Raw genomic sequence first — 18,867 nt, 5'->3', positions numbered from 1 at the left:
TTATTTCAAGGGTGATTTATAAAGCCCTTATTGGTGGCTTCCTCAGTTGATGTGTGTTGATGGACTGAAGCCAAAACCCCCACTTGAGAGAGTACCTGGCTTGCATTGGTTGAGATGTATTACTCTGTAACATAGCAGCAGTCATACCTGCTCTCGCAGAAACAAGGTCTATTTCTCGTGTTGAGATCATACCTTATAGTGTAGGTGCACCTCTAGTCGGTCAGATGAGAGCCACCCTCCAGCAGATATTGTTTGGCCTGTTTGTTTTGTCCAAAGGTGAAGACTTTTCACCTCACATGGTATTCAGCCACTTTGCTGCTGATCAGGTTAAACCCATAGAGGCCGCAGCGATCCAGGAGCAGAGCTGTGCATCCTAGATCTACAAGTCTGACTGCCGGGGGGGGATGATGAGTGTGGCAGAGAGGACCTTGTACAGTCCAGAGGTTTCCCTGGAGGACGTTGTCCGGAGGCGAATGGTAACTTTGAAAACTGACCTGTGTGTGGGTCCGGGAGGATGAGTGGTGTTGGTTACATGGGCATGGCAATGAGCGCCTGTCAGTTTTAAACCGGCGGCTCGGGGGAGACGCTGTTCTCTCCAGGGGGCTGCAGGCGGTCTGGCTGCGCTGTCCCTGCCTGCTGAGACGTCAGCCCCACTCTGACACCACTCTTGGACTGACACATTGCACAGCTGCTGGAGCAGAGATAACTCTCCCCTGGGAGCTTGACCTGCGCGTATTAATAGCACTTAACGAGGGAGGGACAGTAAGGCTTTCTTCACATGTACTAAGAGACGCATTATGTAACAGAGTTGCTGTCTTGACCAATGTGGTTGTATTTCCTTAACACCGCTAATCGCTGATGAGTTTTCTTCCTCTGATGGTGTCAATGCTTGGTCTTTTGATTTTTGAGATTGTTGATAGTTGCTTTTCTTTTAGTCAAGGTGAACATTTGGTTTTCATTGTCTCTTGTCTCACACCCCTGGGTGGCTGTGGTGAGACCTGTGTACTGTAAGTGATGCTCATCACAAGCTGCATTGTGTTGAACGCCCTGCAAAAGGGGGTGACATTCGTTCTCTCGAAAATCCAGAGGAAAAAAAAAAATCTATCTTAGCCTCAAGACATTACCCCCAGCGCACTGAAACAACAAAAGCAACTAATTTCCCAAAAATCGGAAACGATGTTCAGCAGCTTTTTGTTGGGGGGGGGAGGAAAATGAGTGACGTGTGTGATGTCACTCTCCGAGTCGCTGGCGCGGGGAGGAGATGCTGTGAGGTTCCCTTTCTGCACTTTCAAGGTCAAATCGTCTGATTAACGTCAGGCATTTCCAAATGCAGATTAGTAGACTTTTCAGGAGTGGAAAATAACTGGCTGTTGCCAAGGACTTCTGTGGCCGTCCCCCCCCCCCCAATCTGATGAACCTGGCGGCTCAGGATCAGGTTTCCAAAATCCTGCCCGCTACTGAGCGGAGTGATCCGCGGCCCCCGGGGGAGGAGGCCGGCTCCGGGTCCAGCTGCCGTCCGGGATGGTGTCATTGCCCAGGGGGACACACGCAGCCAGCGCGGGAGACGGCCGCGGCCATCGCGCTGTGGCCTGAATTCTTTTCCAGCGGACTTCTAGCCAGCAGTCGCTCGCTGCTCGAGAAAATGTGACTTTTTTCTGAGTGCACGGGGCATTTCAGGTGGTCCCTAGTACAATTGTACAGTGTGCTTTACTATTTTTTATTTGTACATAAAGTTACATACAGCTGACGGTGTTCAGAAACCTACTAAGAGGAACCAGCCAGAAGCCCGGCATGTACTGAGAACAGTTTACCACTGTCAGGTAAGTAAACCTGAATCACGAAACTGCAGTGCAGTCCCTTTCCACATGCATTGACAGTGTCAATGGGAGAGTTCTACACCTATTCCTGCCATAGAATGTTTGTATTGCGACGTGCTGGGCACAATGGTTTTCCACAGTGGGCAGTCACGCCAGCTAATTCAGTCACTGGATATTGGGCAGTTGTCCAGGGGTGGAAAATACTGGGGAGAGATTTTTCAGAATTGGACAGAAGAGCTTCATTAGCCCTGTTCAATCTGAGGAGCTCCGTCTTCCCTGCTGCCCTACGACAACACTCACGTCGCTGAAGAGGCGATCGAAGCCGCAGAAGGTCCTTCCATCTGTCGATTTCCAAAAGCACTATTTGAAATTTAGGGTTGCAGGGGAGCAGGAGCCTGTCCTGGCAAGCAACGTGCACAAGGTAGGATCCCCTCTGACCAGGCTGTCAGTCCATCGCTGGGCACGCACGCACGCACACGCACACCCTGGCCAAGTTTCCCACAAGCCAGTTAACCTACCAGAATGCCTTTTGTCTATGGGAAGAAACTCTGGCGATCACAGGGAGAACATACAAACAGCACTGCAGGGTAGCAATGCTAACTGTTGCACCACCATACAGTACATCCCACAACATCATGCTATTCTAGTTTTGGTTTTGCTCTCAGTTGCTGGGTAAAATGGTGACTTAACGACTTTTTTTTTTCTTCCTTCAATGTGCAGGAATCCCTAAGAAAGATGGCTTAGCATAGGAAACTGACACATCGTACTTCCATTCCACTGCAGGTCTTTGCTCCACCTAATCATTAATGATCAAATAATGATTAACTAATCCATTAAGGATTTAATATATTTGATGCCTCAGAGTTCTGTGATCAAAGTTTTAAGGTTGATAACACCCGGACTAGCTCACCAGCTTCAGCGCGTCATTATTCAATCACATGCGATGTGTATCTTCAGTCAAGAGACCCCCCACTCCTGTCTAATTGTCAGTAACCAACTCCATGCAGTGATTAAAAGCTCTGTAGCGTGAATACTCCGCAGTGAGGAACATAGCTAAAACTGCAGTATCATATCTTACATATCATATATATGAACAGGTGAACGTGAGGAAAAAAAAGAGACAACGTTTCAGCTATGAAGCTTTCTTCAGGTGTGACAGCTTCACAGCTGAAACATTGGGTCTCTCTTCTTTCCAGTGTGGAATAACTCTTGACCTGTTCCTTCACAGCCTACGCATGCTGATGCTGCTGCCTGCTTGAACTTCTTCATATCATATATGTTACCTACCAAGTATCTGAAAATCTTGGATTGATGCAAACCCCTTGTGGAATACTGTACTACCATTTTCAACAATTTCAAACAACAAATATTAAAAACATTAAAAAGAGCTTTATTCCAAATGATACATACAGGTGAAAACTACAAACAGTTGCACAAAAAATATACACTAGTGTTCAATTTAAGTACAAATACAATTATTATAAAATGTAAAGTTTTTAAACAATCATTATTACAATTTAACAGTGCAGTGATCCTCATTTTGTGCAAAAAAAAGACAATGTAATAGAAATCACACTCTAGAGCTTTGTAAATGCAAGGAACTGGGATTAAAACACTGTAAATTCATCTTTTTTTTTTAACTGGGTCATTACTTTTTTCAATTCTATATTGGCCCAGTTTGGAATGACCAGTGTTGCCTTTCACAGTATAGCTCACAGCAACAGCCCCTGGACCCACTCTGCCACCCATCTTTTCACATGCTAGAACCTCTGCAGGGACACACAGGGGAGACAGCTCTGACTGGAGGACAGATAGGGCCCTTGCTGATGTCACCGGGAGCCAAGAGTGTCCTAGCTGATTGGCCCTAACCTCAGACCCACAGGCTGTAAGAAAGCTGGTTATGATTGACTAGTAACCCCACCCAGGCTGGAACAGAGCCTGTGCTTGAAGCACAGTCCAAACACAGGCAAGTGTTCCACGTTCTTCCCCATGAAACACTCCTTGCAACAAAATGTTAATGAAATGAGCAAGGGTGATTAAACAGCCTGCTACTTATCCAATTCAGCAGTCAAAGCTAGCACTGGAAGCTCTGAGGAAATGAATCCACTGTGTTATCACACCTTCTTTAATTGTGTTGCCAATAAAGGATTCACATGCTGAAACTAAAAACAGATTATGTCTATCATAGACACCATCTGGCCCATCTCTTTCCCTGCCTTTAATTTGTTTTGGTTCGTAGTGTAGACAGGGGTTATCAGGTGGAAGGAGCTGGCCGGGACTTGACGGTTCGGTGATTTAAGAATAACCACAATCAGTTATCAAATTTCCCTCTGGCTGAGACCGAGAATGTGTTATGCAGTCCTTCACAGGACTATTGTTACAGTTTTGCAAAAAAAAAAGTGTATAGTAAAAAAACACTGTACTACTTTCTACAGATCAGTAAAAATCAAGCTCAATACAGATCACCATACTGCAGACTTGTGGTGTTGGACAAAGTACCACAGAACTATTTTTGACACCAATGGAAAGCCCCAGATGTTTACTTTTTATTAGCACTGAATGTGCCTCTGATCTATTAAATCAAGCCTTTATGTGGCACAAAGTTAGGTTTCCACAAACCATATATAGCTAGCCAGCAGCATATCACTCTGCAACTCACAACTGGCAGCCCACTGGAGCTCAGCAGGTGTGAGCCTGGTCAGTACCTGTATGGGAGACCTCCTGGGAAAGCTAAGGTTGCTGCTGGAAGAGGTGTTAGTGGGGCCAGCAGGAGGCGCTCACCCTGTGGTCCACGTGGGTCCTAATGCCCCAGTATAGTGATGGGGACACTATACTGTAAACTGGCGCCATCCTTCGGATGAGACGTAAAACCGAGATCCTGACTCTCTGTGGTCATTAAAAATCCCAGGGCGTTTCTCGAAAAGAGTAGGGGTGTCCTGGCCAAATTTCCTATTGCCCTTTACCAATCGTGGCCCCCTAATAATCCCCATCTATGAACTGGCTTCATCACTCTGCTCTCTTCCCCACTAATAGCTGATGTGTGGTGAGCGTTCTGGCGCACTATGGCTGCCGTCGCATCATCCAGGTGGGGCTGCACACTGGTGGTGGTGGAGGGGATCCCCATTACCTGTAAAGCGCTTTGAGTGGAGTGTCCAGAAAAGCGCTATATAAGTGTAACCAATTATTATTATTATGACAGTGCAGCACAAACATAAACTACAATGGATCATATTTTCACAACACAAAATCAGAAAAGAAGTTCAAAAAAGCATTCCCAGACATTAAGGTGACCTCAAAGTGAAAATCCAGTCTAACACCCAGTGAGCTTCTTTATCCATCTAATAACTTCAAGCACAGGGATTGAGTCACTGTGCAATATCCAGAAATTCATGATCCAGAAACGCAAGCTCACAAATACCGAACATGAATCTCCTATGTGTACACAAATATAAGTGCAGTTTTATACAAGTACTTAGAACAGCCAGAATGTAATTATGCATGCACCCGAGTTCACAAATCTTGACAGTAGAGGAACCACCAGCACTCAATTTATTTCATTCATGTCTGAGCTTTCTGTCTCTTATATAATAGAGCTGTCAGGTGTGTCAGTTTGTCTGGGGAGATGCCTACAAAGGTTACCTCCAACCCTCCTCGTTGCCAAGTCTACTGACTTTAGAAGTCTGTTTGGCACGCCCACACCCAGAGAGAAGACAAATTCAGCTAACATACAGCATGTGCCACAGTCTGTAAGCGACAACCAACTGAACTCAGGTATCTTTACCTTCATACTGTCATAACGTATGGCCACTCTATTTGAATTTAGTGAAAAAGCTCTCAGCTAAATGAAAACACCTGAGAACACTTGTGTGGCTTGAGAAAGCTACACAGCTAAAAAACAGAAAATGTTCCTGTGAAACTGAACACATCCATTGTCTCTACTCCACTCAGCTCCTTCACTGCCTACAAGTACAAGCAAATCCATGGTAAGAGATAAGATTTCACTTCAGCCCTCTTTGCAAATACATTCACTTAAGATTATACATAATTAAACCTCATCCACAATAACACAATATTTAAAATCAATTAATTCTAGAGGTATATATTATTTTTTTTGATTGCAATGTAAGAGAACTTCAGAATTTGTACTGTACGGTACCAGTCAAGGTTTTGTATTCAATAAACTGCTCTTTTACCAATGGGATGGAAAGAATTTGTCACTAGACATTTTTGCCAAAAGATACAAACGTGTATCAGGAATGTCCTATATAAAAATATTAGGTTGGTCATTTTCTAGAATCAGACACTTCATAACAATTGCAATTAATGCAAGCTGACAGAGCAAAGTCCTGAACAGATATTCCTAATGAAAATATAGAAAAAAATACCAAGTCAAACGGTCCTTTAAATACCATTCTGCTGTTACAATACACTGTATAAAATAGTAAAGCAAAATGCGACCTCCAAAAAAAAAAGTGCAATAAAGTGTTTTTAAATTTACAATTTAAAAAAAGATTTCCTTGTGTTCAGCCCCGATTTACAAGGAAACTCTTCCGTATTCAAAATCAGATTAAACACAGACATCTATCATTTCAAAACAATGTAAACATTAAGACGCGGTTTAAAACCAATACACTGATAAGTCTCCTATTAAACCGTGATCACCTTAGGGGGTGAAAACTCCACATTTTCTTAGAACAGCAACAGCAATCACACACTTTCCCCGAAGCACCAAGTTGGAAAAACACTGGACAAACCAGTCGGGCCCCCAGACATCAGTCAGGAGCCCGTGTCAGAAAGCCTGAGGCCTACTGAGGCTGCTCCGTGCCCCCGAGCTGTCTGTTCTACCGGGACCGAGCGGAGAAGCACCTCATGTACTCGGTCATCCAGGGGTTGTCCACAGGGGGCTGCTTGGCTTTGTGGAGCCGGTCCAGCTCCGCGGAGCGCGCCCGCCGGCGCTCCAGCGTCCTGACCCTCTTCTCCACCTCGCGCCTGGTCTTGGCTCGCAGGGCGGACGCGTGGATCTGGGAAGAGGAGAGGGTCCGTCAGGGGGGGGTTTACTGCGGAGTCCTGCAGGACCCCTCCGCATGTGCTTGGCCACAGCTGCAGGAGCAGTTCCACTTCACAGACACGGGGATATAAGCAACTAGAGATAAGCTCTAGAATGGTGTTTATTCCCATTGTTTCTTACTACTGCCAGCAGCCACGTCACCCTGCAACTCACAGCTGGCAGCCCACTGAAGCTCAGCTGGTGTGAGCCTGGTCAGTACCTGGATGGGAGACCTCCTGGGAAAAACTAAGGCTGCTGCTGGAAGAGGTGTTAGTGGGGCCAGCAGGGGGCGCTCACCCTGCGGTCCATGTGGGTCCTAATGCCCCAGTATAGTGACACTATACTGTAAAAAAGGGGCCGTCCTTCGGATGAGACATAAAACCGGCATAAAGCCGGCGTCCTGGCCAAATTTCCCATTGGCCCTTACCAATCACGGCCTCCTAATAATCCCCAGCTCTGAACTGGCTTCATCACTCTGCTCTCCTCCCCACTGAGTGCTGGTGTGTGGGGAGTGTACTGGTGCACTATGGCTGCCGTTGCATCATCCAGGTGGGGCTGCACACTGGTGGTGGAGGGGAGTCCCCATTACCTGTAAAGCGCCTTGAGTGGAGTGTCCAGAAAAGTGCTATATACGTGCAAGGAATTAATTAATGTGACACTTCAAGGTTATCCTCATCTCACCCTCAGACAAAGTCATCCTCACACCCACCTCCTTAGTGGACGCAGAAGGCCGGACGTTGTGGGTCTTCTTGAGGCCGGTCTCTGCGCGCCTCTCCGCCCAGCCGTACAGAGCGAACGGGTGCCGGTTCTCCTTGTCGGGCTCAGCAGGCTGCCGTGTCTGGCTCCTGCCCCGGGCCGGCCCGCCAGACGCCCGGGGGTCGGTGGGCCGCCGGCCGCTGTGGGCCGGCTCCGCAGGGGCAGCGGGGGGCGGGTCCTTGCTCTTCGGTTCTCCTCCGGGAGCCTTGCCCTCTTCTTCCGGCCCCGCGCCCTCAGGAACCTGGCCTGTCGCGACAACAACGTTTCCTTTCCGTGCAGCTGCACTGGCTCACTCCAGCTCTACAGAGGCGTGCTGCTGCACAAGCCCTGAAACACCAGGACCAGCTCGACCGCATCAGAAAACAGACCCCAGATTATGCTCATGATCCAGATATCAGCCTCCGGCCTGGTCATTTATAATAATGATAATGATAATGTTGCTTTATTAGCCCTGTACAATTTCTTGCATTAGGAATTCATCTTTTCGCATACCCCAGCTTGCTCTCCACGAGGCACAAACACACAGCCAGGGAGAGAAGCCTGGGGTCAGAGCGCAGGGTCAGCCAGTTATATGGCACCCCTGGAGCAGCTGGGGTTAGGGTCTCGCTCAGTGGGCCCAACGGAGTAGGATTCCTCCGACGGCTGCAGGATTTGAACCGGCAACCTTCCAGTCGCAGGCCAAGATCCTGAGCCACAGAGCCACCACACCGGCCTGTGTCAGGCCTTTAACTGGGAGAGCATCTGTACGTTCATACTATCAAATGGTGATCCTAACTCTTAACCTCCCTCAGAAACATGAGTGCAATACTGCCTAATTCCTCCAATATCACTTAACTCCGGGTCAGGTTTGCATTTTTACCAATGCACCTAAATAAAGCAAGGTGCATTGGGAAACTACAGTATAATTGTTTCTCCAGGCACTTCATCGACCCGACATCATCCGCAAGCAGAAATAGTTCAGCTTGCTTGGAAATATCTCCGTAATACCTCCCTGAATCAGACTAACCGTGCGGCTTGCTCTTTAAGATGAGTGAGAGAAAGGAAAGGAAGCGACAACGTAAAGGTATGATGCCGCTGCTGCTCGGGACAGTACAAACCTGTGGCCGGCGATGCTGGCGAGCCTCTGCGCTCTGTCGGCGCTCCGGATCTCTGAGCCCCAGCAGAGACCCTCGGCTCGGCGGGGTCTGCAGACGCGCTCTTGGGCTGCACGGGCTGCACGGGCGGCTCGGGCTGTTCCTTCTCCGACACTTTCGGCGCCTCCTCGCTCGGTTTCTGAGCTTCCCCCGTCTTGTTATTCGGAGGAGTGGAGCTGCCACTCGAGTCCGAGCCACTGTCCCACCCTTCCCAAAACCAAGGGTTGTGCGTGTGCTCCAGCAGCCGCCGGGTCAGCCTGTACTGCAGCATATCCTCGTAACACTTGCTGTACGTCTCCCATTTGGGGTCCTTAAATTTTTTCATGTACTCCGTTCTGATCTTCTTTGCTACCATGTTCCTTCGTTTTCCTTTCCCAGTGTCACTTGTCCCCCTCGTAGGTGCCCGAGATCTGAAAGAGCGCCGACAAAAAGCATCGCCAATACTCCTCCAGTATAACTAAGCAACAGCGCAAACCCAAGCCGCAGCGAGTCTTGGTCGCCAAGCAGGCGTTGGATTTCGGGCTGTGCCACTGTGGCGCTCCGCACCCCGCCAGACATTTAAACCAAAACACAAAAGACGAGGCATCACCTCCTTCCTCGCAGAGACCAATCGCTACGCAGCAGCGCGCTGAAGCGCTGTTGACAATTTCTACTCCTCCTCTCCGCCCACCGCCGTCATGGCGCCGGCAGAGAATACGGCGTAGCAAAGCCGTTTTATCACGTAGAAGTGTGAACCGGGCAGCGGTGTGGGAAATACTAGAACAACTAATAACTGCATATTTAACCTAAAGGGTAAAATGCACGACAATTTAAACCGCTTGTTTCATTCTTTTTTCAAATACACCAATGAGCCTCGGACAATGACGAATACGAGCTGAAACTTATACATGATTTAGCTGTTATGCAATAGGACGCGCACACCAGCAAAGAAGCGTTTAAAACGTGCTGTATTGCAAAGCAATCCCCAAGACAAGCAGCGAAACCGTGATTTATTCTGCATTACGGATGCCTCCATTAACCAGCAAACAAACGGTTTGACATAACGTGTTTGCAGGCATGACCCCATTTATTACAAAAAAAAAACATCTCATCTCTAAATATCAACGTTTCACTGTCGCACGTGTCTGTTTCTTAACTCAAAATAAAACAGGAGGCTAAGCTCTACTTACATGATCGCAGCGCACGCGGAACGAAAACATTCGGAGCAGATGGCGGCGTGACGCGAGGCACCTCAGTCCCCGTGACCCCGCCCAGGGCTTTAAACTCGGCGGTGGAGCTGATGCTGCAGCCGCAACGTCACAATCGCTTCATTCTACCTGGAGAAGTGATATAAAAATGCTGCGCAGCTACAACAGTTGCATTATATCGCGATGTGTATCAACATTAAGCTCACCTGAAAGACTAGGTACGTGGTTCGTGAAACAGGAATGTAGCAAACTCAGGACTTTCACACTGAAGTTTGTTACTGTACACGAGAAAGGTGTACAAACGAGATCATCTCCATCTAGGTCCTTTGATAGTAGTTAAGTGAGCCGAGGACCTTATCCGGTTTCTGAAAGAAGTGAGGGTGTCAGTTTCCACAACATGGTTGGGGAACCTGTTCCAGACTCCCACAACTCTTCGGGTAGAGACATGACGTGTGTTCTCTGCTGTGTGGTTCACTTATGATTAAAAAAATACATTTTGTTGACTTAGCGCCTTTGAGGAATTGAAGGAATTCAAGGAATACTTGAATTGGTGCCGTTGCAATGCTCTGTTCAAGACTAAAAAGATTCAGTTCCTTAGAATGCCCTGCTAGGACATTCCTAATCCGATTGCATCTGATTGCATTTCTCTGGACCGATTACAGAGCAGTGAGATCTTTCATTTTCCATATGCGACTGTAGCTGAAGCACACAGACCATTAACCTGAACAGGTGGTATTCCAACATTATGTTAATATTTCTAATGTGTCTACCAGGTGAGCAGTGCCCTGTACACATTCCACTTAGAGATATTTCTGGAAGCAGGTTTGGGTCACAATGGGAGGGCAGTGCACCTCAAAACTGTAATTTCTGAACAGGTAAGGCACTCAGGTTTTACTGATCTACATTGTTTGTTACTGTGCCTACGAGCACAGCAATTACTCCACTCCGCCAAATAAAGCACCTTAAGAAAAACGGTCATGAGTCCCATTCGGCGGAGTGTCCCCTTGAGCCCATAGTGAGATCACAGAGTTTTGGCACAGTTTCTCATGACGACTGTCAGTAAAAAGGAAATGTGGCTCATAACAATTCCTGCCAATTTCTCAGCAGAGGTCCAGGAAATGCCAGGTTTGGATGCATGAAGTGGTGGAGGTGGTGGGGATGAGTCCATATTCTGAACTAGAGATGCTCAGCCTGTAATAGGTCTGCAGCCACGGTGTCTACGGCTGTAGTAGATATCTGTAGATATCTTTATTGCCACACAACAATAGGTGGTGGAATTTGCTTTCGGTACAGCAAAGAACACGAACGAGACATACATACAACATATACAGTACAAATTTAAACGGGACGGAATTCAGACAAGCATCGTCACATATGTATGTTAACAACATTAGTCTGGGACTAATTGCAATCTGTTGTGAAGTCTCGGGCCGTCTTCATTTATCTCACCCACTTTGCTTTGCAATGCTCCCAGTGACCTGCGTCAGGCAAGGTGCTGGTGGGAAGACCTTCAAATCCACTATTGCCAGCTGTGCGGCTTTCACACGTCACGGGGGCTCAGGAGCTCGGCATACCAGAGGCCGATTGGGTTTAAATATAGCTGGGGAGCAAGGTGCATGTTTAAGGTTGAAGATAGGGATGACTGCTGTGACATGGAACTCTGCCTGGTTGCGGGAATGCGGTCTCATATCATGTTGGCAGCAGGTCTAAAATTGGCGTGTTCTGTAATGAAGACAGCATGCCTCACGGAGGTCTGGCGGGGACAGACGTGTTCCTAACCAGCGCCTGGAAAAAGTTTTTAAAAATGAACGGTGCAGTAATTTGCATAGATATTTGTCGAACGCTAGGTGTGCAGATTAGTGAGAAAAGGTTTTCACATTCCTGTTTGACATATTGCCTGTTGTGTTTTAGTCTTCTGGCTGTATTAGTGTCAGTGTACATTGAATTAATGCAATTATGACCTGCAGTATAGGCATTTAAATAGTCGTGGTGATGTACTTGTATGGTGGCAGCAGAATTGAATTAACTTGATTCATGGCTTTCCCCTTTTGTTTTTATACTGTTGGATTTATGTGGTATTGCTGAGTGGTCACAGCATATTAGTTCAAACAGAAGGCAGCCTTTATTCGTCATGCACTGCAACAACGTTCTATAATGAATGACTATAAGTGCCTCTGAAATGTGAGAGTGTTCTCGGAGAAAATGAAAATAAAGTGGTTCTGCGATAACTCACTTTACGTGTACATTCATCGTGACGTTAAAAACTTGCAATTATATTGCGCTCTTCAGCCCCCAAAAATCTCTAAGCGTTCTACACACGGCGGGGGCTTGACTTCATCTACCACAGCAGTGCAGCCCCACAGGCTGGACCAGGAGATGACACTGGGGCGTCAGCTGACTATTGTGGACAATCAGCTTAAGTAGGGTCAGACCTTCTGACGGATTCTGAGCATTACCTGTGCCTGGTACAGTACAGGTACAGTACTGAGCTGAAAATGTACAAGATTAAATGTGGAAAAAAGACACTTCTTTTAAAAACCAAATTGGTATAATGAAAATCCATATTAAATTAATTGAATTATACCTATAAGTGGTTGAAGAATCATGGGCTTTAGTATTTGGGTTAATGATACCAGGAATGTTTAATTTCACAATCAGCCCTAAATCTGCTCTGCCATTCATCCTTCATCCTTCAGGATTCCTTCATCCTTTTCAGCTGTTTCCTTGTGGGAATATTAAAAACGACCAATTATTAATCAATTTGAGCGAACACCTTGGAGTCCAGACATTCTGTGTGCTACCATTTTTCCGAAACGGAGTAATGATATATGTTCAAATAAGTACTGACAGTCATGCTCATAGATGTTAAAAAATTTATTTCCTTAGTTTTCCTCCTGTTTGCCTCTGTTTGTCTCATGTGGGCTTTTCTTACAACACTGCAGGGGTGACACGTTTCCCTGGAGAGCCAGAACGGGTATTAGCCTTCGAGTCCTTTCAACAGGCAGTGTGCACAAAAATACCAAACGATGGACTTTAATAAATTAATATTTATGTACATTTTACATTCACATGTTGAATAACATGGCATTTCGTTGTTAGTCTTGTTGTTTTCGGTTTTGCAGCATTTCGCCCTTAGTAACAAATTGTTACAAAATTACATTGGTGCACAGCCGTCCCACGACAGCTATGCGTTCTGCTACAAAGTGATCCTGAGCATGTAGCGGACGCAGGAGATGGAAATGCTTTTAGAAGCATTTGCGGTGGACGATGGAGGGGCCGGCTTCATCGTACTCCTGTTTGCTGATCCACATCTGCTGGAAGGTGGACAGGGAAGCCAGGATGGAGCCACCGATCCAGACAGAGTACTTACGCTCAGGTGGGGCAATGATCTAGCGGGGGAGAGAGAGAGAGAACAGGACTCGCCGTAAGTCGCTGAGGTCAAAAACACATGATCCCACCATCCCTGCGCAATTTTTAAACTTGCCGTTTTATTGTTTTTAACTGCGCTAATCTATTTCGAAGTTCTGCCCTTCCCTATAAGCAGTGCTAAGATTATCTATTCATTTGTTTTGATATGAAGTCCTTCATCCAAGCTCCATCTTATTCAATTCCTTAAACGCTTCCAATTGCAACTTCAGGAATCAGCACATGGATTATTCTAGTTGATAAAATTAGCAATATTGGGTTACCTTGATTTTCATTGTGCTAGGAGCCAGAGCAGTAATCTCCTTCTGCATACGGTCAGCAATACCAGGGTACATGGTGGTACCACCAGACAGCACGTTGTTGGCGTACAGGTCCTTCCTGATGTCGATGTCGCACTTCATGATGCTGTTGTAGGCGGTCTCGTGGATACCTGCGGACTCCATGCCTGTCCACGAACACAGAAGGGAGTGCGTTAACATCACCGCGCGTCGCCTGGCTCACGGGCGATTCAAAAAGCGCCCCGCCCGGCTGTCTGGGCTCCGCACGTACCGATGAAGGAAGGCTGGAAGAGGGTCTCGGGGCAGCGGAAACGCTCGTTGCCGATGGTGATGACCTGGCCGTCGGGCAGCTCGTAGCTCTTCTCCAGGGAGGAAGAGGAGGCGGCGGTGGCCATCTCGTTCTCGAAGTCCAGAGCCACGTAGCACAGCTTCTCCTTGATGTCGCGCACGATCTCGCGCTCAGCTGCAAACAGACGAGTTCCGACAGTCAGGCTAAACTGCGCCAAGTCCAGACACGCTACACAACGAGCCGCTCAAAACGCCAACCAGTTACCAAATAGCGTGGCGGTAGGATGAAGTATTCGGCAACAAGAGGTCTTTCTGTAAAGTCCAGTCCTTTGTCACAGCTAAAATGGCATTATTTGTAAATATAATAGATATTAAACCCATAAAACTGTCTAATGGACCTCCAACATATACATGCAACTGCATTTGCTAAATCTATATAGACTGCTTTTTAATGAATATGCAGTATTTTTAAATAGTATCACTAGCGAAGTTTAAACTTTGGAGTTATTTTTAATCTGATTGAATTAGCATTTAAGGTTATATATATATGCATTTGTAATTGCGTCTCGGGAAATGCATGGCACAAAAAATACCCCCCCTCCCCCTTTCACACAACGAAGTCTCACCGGTTGTGACGAAGGAGTAGCCGCGCTCGGTCAGGATCTTCATGAGGTAGTCAGTCAGATCGCGACCGGCCAGGTCCAGACGCATGATGGCGTGGGGCAGGGCGTAACCCTCATAGATGGGGACGTTGTGGGTAACACCGTCACCGGAGTCCAGCACGATACCTGCGGGCGAGCAAGGCCGGCTTTCACTCGACCGACACCGCTGAAACACGGCGGGGCAAAGGCGACGGAGGCATCTCAGCTACAGTCGATATCTCAGATACCTTATTCTTTTTGTTAGGACTAACGTATTTTAAGCAACAAGTAAGGGTATATCCCGTGGTTAAAAGAAAAGACGCACGACTTTTCGGCGATGGAACATCTTCACACCTGAAGAAGGCTCCACAGCCGAAACGCCGAGTCTCTTTTCTTTCTTTTTTTCAGCGTGCAATCCTTGTTCCTTTGCAGGCTGACGCAGTTACCCACCTAACTTATTTTAGACACCTATGTGTTTTAAGAGCACCCTGCTAGGTGTCACAGCTGATTATTAGAGCGCAAGATGCTGTAACTCTGTACGACTTCAGCCTGTACGCCGAGCGGAAAGAGGGTGTTAAGGAAGAGCGGGCTCACCGGTGGTACGGCCGGAGGCATACAGGGACAGGACGGCCTGGATGGCCACATACATGGCGGGCACGTTGAAGGTCTCGAACATGATCTGGGTCATCTTCTCGCGGTTGGCCTTGGGGTTCAGGGGGGCCTCTGTGAGCAGGGTGGGGTGCTCCTCGGGGGCCACGCGCAGCTCGTTGTAGAAGGTGTGGTGCCAGATCTTCTCCATGTCGTCCCAGTTGGTGATGATGCCGTGCTCAATGGGGTACTTCAGGGTCAGGATACCCCTCTTGCTCTGAGCTTCATCCCCTACGTAGGAGTCCTTCTGACCCATACCCACCATCACACCCTGGGGGAAGACACGTTCAGAGACGTTCAGAGACCACTCCGGGGTTTGTGTTCGGCAGAACTGCAGGTCTACGGTGCTAAGCCTGTGCAGGTAACGCCAGGGATCGCTGTAGCTGGCGATCAGACATCTCAGAAGAAGAATGCATTTTCAGCCGACGCCCACCGCATCAGGTGAAGGCAAGCATGAAATGCTCTTACTAACGTTTCGATGTGTCTTACGCCCACTGTTGACTATGCTGTGATAGGCGTGAACGCTTTACAAGAGTAATCCCTGTTCTTCGACCCCTCCGCGGTGAAGAGCGGCTGTAACTGAGGATCAGGATCATACCTGGTGACGAGGGCGACCGACAATGGAGGGGAAGACGGCTCTGGGAGCGTCATCGCCGGCGAAGCCAGCCTTCACCAGTCCCGAACCGTTGTCGCACACCAAGGCGGTAGTCTCTTCATCATCGCACATCTTGGCGGGTTCTGAAAGCAAGCACAGAAACCGTGGTGACTGATCCACAGCGGCAGCGCCGCCCACAGTCACGGAGATCCGGTCCCGGAGGTCTGGTACCCCTGAACGCAATAATCAGATCGACGCAGCCTCGGTCTAAATTGCCCCCACGGTCAGGTTGTCTTCGCTGTATTACCACCCTTTTCACTCGTATTCTTTGAGATCTTAAATGGTTTCGAGAATGACGTGCTAAGTACCTGATAAGGAAACAGGCGTCTTGAATGGGGATTGACCGTAATTTAGCAAAACAGGTCGCAAAAGTTGCCCCCCTGTTAAAGGAGCTGTCGACCCGCCAGGAATTGTCTCTTGTCAATTTGAAACGTTACTCAAACACTCAGAGCTTTTCCGACCTGAACAGGCTCAAAATGTTTCGTGCCCAACTGTGCCTATTAATTCAACTTGAAGTCAAAAGGTTTTAAAATCCACAAGCTACACGAACTATAAAGAGGCTAAACTGGAATGCGCGCTGTTAACAACTCTGTCCTCTCCTCCCTCGCCCATTACCTTAAACAACACAGGGCTGTTTCCGAAAAAATATTTATTTTCGTTTAAATATCTCATTTTAAAGGCGTCTGTCCCTGAGTATTGTCTAAATAAATTCGTGCACAGCAGCAAATGTCATCTTCGGAGCAGAAAGTGAGAAGAGACGCTTATTGCGAAGGCAGCCGATGCTTCCTGAATGAGCTGCGCGCTGACTCGAAGCCAGGACTCTCCAAGGAAGACTGCAAGGAGATTCGTTGCAGAACTAGAAAAAAAGCGCCCTTCTTATTTTTAGTTTTTCTTCATTGTTTTTTTTTTTTACCAGTACTACTGTCTCTATTCAGAGGCAGGGAAAGCGCACCAAATTAGTTTCATCTGTTGCTTTTATTACCTTAATACTACTGCTACTGCTACTACTGCTACCAATAATAATAATCCTGTAGAATGGTTTGATGTTGCTATCCATTTGTAGTCATTAATCTTTCTTTTTAAATTCTGAAACCATTAAACCATTCCATTGTTTCCGTTTTGGGACACCATGCTCACACGTGTAAGGCCTTTCTAACAGCCCGTTTCCTCCTTATTGTTTTAAAGTGAAGAGGCGTGAATCTCCTCGCCGGGGACTTGTCAGATTCTCTGAATTTCGGGGTGGCGGAAAACCACTATCCGCTTCTTCATCCTCCTTCTTCACATTCGAGCCCTTCCGTCGGGTCTGCCGCCGTGCGCTATCGCCGCAACCTGCCCCTTCTTCGTTCGGCTTTCGTGAACCAACAGGAGTCCCTTTCCCCCCCAAAAAAACAATCCAGTCCTTGAATGTGCGCGTATGTGAAGTCCAGAGCCGAGCGCAAGACCGCGGCTTCGCTCTCCCTCGACCTTACCTTCGGTGGTGCCTTTCTAAGGAGAAGCTCAGAGTGCAGTAGATCACCGCTGCTGGTTCCAGCTACGATGCCCCGCTCACTCCGGGAACCTTTTATACTCGCCCCTTGTCTCTTTTTTTTCCCCCCTCCGAGCATTCAGAATGTCTATGTATTCCACTGGAATTTTTTTCCGGGCTTTCTCCATATTTGGCTCTCGGAGGGCGAGCGCGGGGCGCTCCGCGGGCAGGTTGCGCCGAGTCCCGGTTCGAGGCGCGCAGGGCTGTCCATATAAGGCGCGCTCGTTCCGAATCCAAGCCGCAGAGCTCGGTCCGTATATGGAGAGCAGGAGATTCGTCCCTGTCTTCCTCCTCCTCGGCCCATCTAACACGGCAGCAACTGTATGTATCGCCCCCCCCCCCCCCCCAACACACACTCAGTTCTTACAATATCAGTGGAGTACGAAGCAAGTTCACGCTGCGAGGGGGCTCTACACCTGTTTTCTCCCTTTAACTTCCAAAAAAGTCACTATTTCAGCTGCAGGGACAAAAAGGGGGGTTGTAATGAATGAATGAGCGTTTGGATGAATGAAAGGACGGCGAATGAATTGACTTGTTTAGCCAACACTTTTGATATCACTTCTTATCCCTTAAGCGACGACAGCGGGTTACAGAGATAAAGTAGGAACGTGCATTTATGGATCTGGAACTGGAATTTTTTTTGTTTTACTCCGGGGGTACGGAGCTGAGATCTGAATCCAGTGGTAGCTGTCGCTCTGTAGGAGAGCAGGGCAGGGAGTGGAAACGCAGGGAACTGGTGCCCAGGAAAGCGCAACGGGACTTCTGAGGTCCGAAATCGAAGAGTTTCGGACAAAAAACGACACCGTTGAAACCTGCAGCTCTACTGTAATTAACGGGTTGCGAGTAAACATACGGCTGATAAACTGCGGTTGTACGGATCAATTTAGAATTTCGGAGTAATTGGCGACGCAAACTAACGGACGATATTGTCCGTTATTTGTTTAAAATGTATAGCAATAATGTCATTAATCTAATATAATTTGGCTTTGAATTCATATTATGCGACACAAGCAAGATACTTCGTGAACATAAAACCTGATCAATATTTACTTGACTCAGCGATTTAAATGAAGGTTACCGCTGGCACAAATAGCTTGTATAGCGCCTTTTACGCTGTAAAAACCAGTACCGTCACTATTGCCCATCCTTTTCATTAAGCCGAAACAGAACCAGGTCTGAACACTACCTCTGGGTATCCCAAACATGAATATATCATATTTTATATCATAAGTTTGGTTTTGTTGTTGATGTTTTGAGGTGATTTGTACACATGTACGCGGTGGGTGATTAGCGACTTTAATTTATAGTAATAAAATACTTGTTTTACGCGTTTATTTCCGAGTAGCAGTACACTATCCTGCGGGATTGAAAGGGGCGGAGCGCCTCAAACAGATGGGGGGGGTGCCGTGGACCGGGCACTTCCGAGTTTGCCATAGCTGAGCAGGTCCACGCAGAGGCGAGCGTGG

General features: G+C 47.5%; 2 protein-coding genes across 2 annotated transcripts; both read right to left on the bottom strand.

The window, feature by feature from the left end:
* Window positions 1-3,186: 3,186 nt before the first annotated feature.
* Window positions 3,187-10,051, bottom strand: ccsapb (centriole, cilia and spindle-associated protein b). The gene is made up of 4 exons (XM_088609909.1): window positions 9,923-10,051; window positions 8,718-9,163; window positions 7,574-7,866; window positions 3,187-6,838 (listed from the first exon to the last, which is right to left on the bottom strand). The coding sequence occupies exons 2-4, from the start codon at window positions 9,106-9,108 to the stop codon at window positions 6,659-6,661; spliced, it is 864 nt and encodes a 287-aa protein (XP_088466035.1). The 5' UTR covers window positions 9,109-9,163; window positions 9,923-10,051; the 3' UTR covers window positions 3,187-6,658.
* A 2,745-nt stretch (window positions 10,052-12,796) lies between these two features.
* On the bottom strand, window positions 12,797-17,505 carry LOC148646005 (actin, alpha cardiac muscle). The gene is made up of 7 exons (XM_088609593.1): window positions 17,346-17,505; window positions 15,820-15,959; window positions 15,168-15,492; window positions 14,559-14,720; window positions 13,916-14,107; window positions 13,630-13,811; window positions 12,797-13,329 (listed from the first exon to the last, which is right to left on the bottom strand). Exons 2-7 carry the CDS (start codon window positions 15,946-15,948, stop codon window positions 13,186-13,188), a joined length of 1,134 nt encoding a protein of 377 aa, XP_088465719.1. The 5' UTR covers window positions 15,949-15,959; window positions 17,346-17,505; the 3' UTR covers window positions 12,797-13,185.
* Between the last annotated feature and the right edge of the window lie 1,362 nt (window positions 17,506-18,867).

Source organism: Lepisosteus platostomus, chromosome 17 (genome assembly GCF_059453375.1).
Source record: "Lepisosteus platostomus isolate fLepPlt1 chromosome 17, fLepPlt1.hap1, whole genome shotgun sequence".
In the NCBI taxonomy this organism is placed as follows: Eukaryota; Metazoa; Chordata; class Actinopteri; order Semionotiformes; family Lepisosteidae; genus Lepisosteus; species Lepisosteus platostomus.
This window is presented reverse-complemented; position numbering and strand designations above follow the sequence as displayed.